A 2,543-nucleotide genomic window follows, 5' to 3' on the forward strand; every position below is an offset into this window, starting at 1 on the left:
TATAAACAGGCATGCAACTCTTTCTACTACTAGGCAAATCGAATATGTATGTGTTTGCTTATTCATCACATTCGTGGCGGTGCGGAACATTTTATAATATAGGTACCGTACTTAACATTTCTTCAATTCACCTTTAAATAACTGATCTTTAAATTTTGTATAAAAACTTGCATCTCAATTATTTTCATCATATTAGTTTTCTTTTATTTCAGAATTTAAAGCATTATGGTAGAAAGAGTTGGTGTCATGATTCATGCAAAACTTGAAACTGAAAACTCCTTATTTCCCCCTATGGGTTATAGGGAGGAGCGGGACATTCGAGCCTACTCATCAGTGGAAAGGACTTGCTATGCTAATCGGTTTAGCATAGGGCAGATACAAGTCTACTGGTAGACGTATCGCCCAGCGATTCAACGCAGATTGGCCACGGCCCGGGGGTGCGTTGATTATAACAGAACAGAACAGAATCAAAATAGTTATTAGAACTATTAATAATCGAATCATGCGATGGCAACAAGTTCACATGAACCTCTAAAACAAAGTTATAAAAAAGGGATGCTGAAGGGATTTCCGGTTGCTTTAGTCGCTCAAGGTTGTATTGTGACGGTCGCAACGAAAAGTTTTACCACGTACCAGTGGTCGGAGTCGATGCTTCCGCCGCGATAGTTCGGTGAAGTGCCGTCCATCAGAACGTGGTTAATTTGCGAATCCGTCTGATGTGGTGATCTCCAGATGTAACGATAAGGAAAGTGTTGGAAAAAGGTGCTACGTATGGCCATGTTTTTGGAGTCGTAGACCCGTTTTCGTTCTTCAGCTGATGGGCGCTGAACTTTCGAATCGTCGATCGCCCGTAATTACTGGCTGTGATACGATTAAATTTATTTATCTTATATACTTTTGAGTGATTTATTGCTAAATCCAATTATGCTAACAATATTTTGAACATAGGCACTAGTAGATTGCCCTCATCCTAAGACGACGCCGGCTGAACATCAAGCACCCGGCCTTCCAGCGAATGGTAAGCCTTATTGGTAGCATTACTGTACCCATCACGGGTATTGAACACAATAAACCCATAACCACGGCTCAACCCGGTCGTCTTATCGTAGATTACGTTCGAAGATTGAACATGTCCATACTTGGAAAAGTAGACCTGCAACTCCTTGGTGCTGACCGTCCACGGCAGATTACCGACGAACAGCTTTTGAACACCGCGTGCCAGAGCATTGAATCCTGCTGAGGAAGACATGGTTCTTACGGAACTATCCTAGTTTTCTGAGTTTAGTTGAGCGAAGGGTTTCAAGATCGCCTCGTAACTTCCAGCAGATGGATGGTATGATTGCCCATCAACTCCTGCGAATCGATTCCAAGCTCGGATCCCAGATGCTCCGTGTCCACGATGTTACACTGGAGGCCCCACTTCTTCAGCAGCGTTTCAATACACCAGTCCGAGCTCCGCTCCTGATAGGCAACAAGAAACCTTGCTTGAGGATTGGCCTCCAACAGAAACGACACCGTCACCAGGATGTCCTCGAAAACCGACGGATCGTAGAAAATGTCCGATCCGATGATGAAGTCAATCGGGCCCAGCTGAAAGATCTGATCCAAAAACAGTCCCCACGTCAATCCAACCACCTCGATGTCCTTCCCGGGAGTAAGACTGTTCAACCGGCAGCACCGCTGTATGTGCTGGAGGGTCTTCGGTAGAGTGCTGCAGTCGCTCAGTGTTACGTGAGCACCACACTTGGCTGCGACTATTCCGGGCAGGGATGTTCCAGCTCCCAGCTCCAGCACACGCTTGTTCGGCAAGGACAGTCGTCGTTCCCACAGAAACCACGCCAAAACTTGAGCAGACGGCCAGGTGTAGAAGGAATATCCGGGTAACAGCAGCTGGAAGCAAACCAGGACCAAAACATTGAACGGGGTTAGTTCCGAACGTGACTTTGACGATTTAAAACTGAACCCAATCAATTCCTACACTGCCACCATCCCACACTTACCTCCGGGATCAAAATTTTCAACGTTTCGCTTCCGTCCGTGGGGTTCTGCTTGGTTTTGTTGCCGAAAATGAACGTTTTTATCTGCTCGCCATTGCTTTCCATTTGGTGGAATCTTGTCATTTTTGACGGCGGACGGACGACGGTGATCGCATTTTTTCGATTTTGCTTTGTTCGTGGTTTCGGGAGCGCGTTCACGGTATCCTTGGCTCACGCACACATCGAACGTCACTGTTGATCGATTTTTGACTTTGCACAATGGTTTTTAAATAAAAAAAAATCAGACCATAAAATGCAAAACATTGCTCATTCGCTAATTGCAACGTCACTTTGACACTAAAGTGCATCGAAATGCACTGACAGCATAACTAACAGCACAAATTTTACACTTGATTGCTCTTTAAGCTTAGTTTCTAGCTCCCAAGGCGCCGTCCACAAATTACGTAACGCTCTAGGGGGAGGGGGGGAGTACGGCCAAGCGTTACGGCCCATACAAAAATTTTCGGGGTTTCATACAAAAAAGCGTTACGGAGGGGGGAGGGGGGT

At 45.7% G+C, this 2,543-nt stretch overlaps 2 protein-coding genes across 2 annotated transcripts; both read right to left on the reverse strand.

Moving 5' to 3' along the window:
* Positions 1-892: 892 nt before the first annotated feature.
* Positions 893-1,249, reverse strand: LOC109431876 (SRA stem-loop-interacting RNA-binding protein, mitochondrial-like). Its single transcript, XM_029856810.2, has one exon. It carries the CDS (start codon positions 1,247-1,249, stop codon positions 971-973), a length of 279 nt encoding a protein of 92 aa, XP_029712670.2. The 3' UTR covers positions 893-970.
* LOC109422745 (histone-arginine methyltransferase METTL23) lies at positions 893-2,161 on the reverse strand. Its single transcript, XM_029856808.2, has 2 exons — positions 2,001-2,161; positions 893-1,890 (listed from the first exon to the last, which is right to left on the reverse strand). Exons 1-2 carry the CDS (start codon positions 2,118-2,120, stop codon positions 1,300-1,302), a joined length of 711 nt encoding a protein of 236 aa, XP_029712668.2. The 5' UTR covers positions 2,121-2,161; the 3' UTR covers positions 893-1,299.
* Between the last annotated feature and the right edge of the window lie 382 nt (positions 2,162-2,543).

Source organism: Aedes albopictus, chromosome 3, assembly GCF_035046485.1.
Source record: "Aedes albopictus strain Foshan chromosome 3, AalbF5, whole genome shotgun sequence".
Lineage (NCBI taxonomy): Eukaryota > Metazoa > Arthropoda > Insecta > Diptera > Culicidae > Aedes > Aedes albopictus.

Bases quoted from the DNA above. Each gene is read 5' to 3' on its own strand.
- LOC109431876 (XM_029856810.2), bottom strand. From the start codon at position 1,249: ATGTCTTCCTCAGCAGGATTCAATGCTCTGGCACGCGGTGTTCAAAAG.
- LOC109422745 (XM_029856808.2), bottom strand. From the start codon at position 2,120: ATGACAAGATTCCACCAAATGGAAAGCAATGGCGAGCAGATAAAAACG. The intron at 1,891-2,000 runs GTAAGTGTGGGA...GTTTGCTTCCAG, and splicing joins TGAAAATTTTGATCCCGGAG to CTGCTGTTACCCGGATATTC.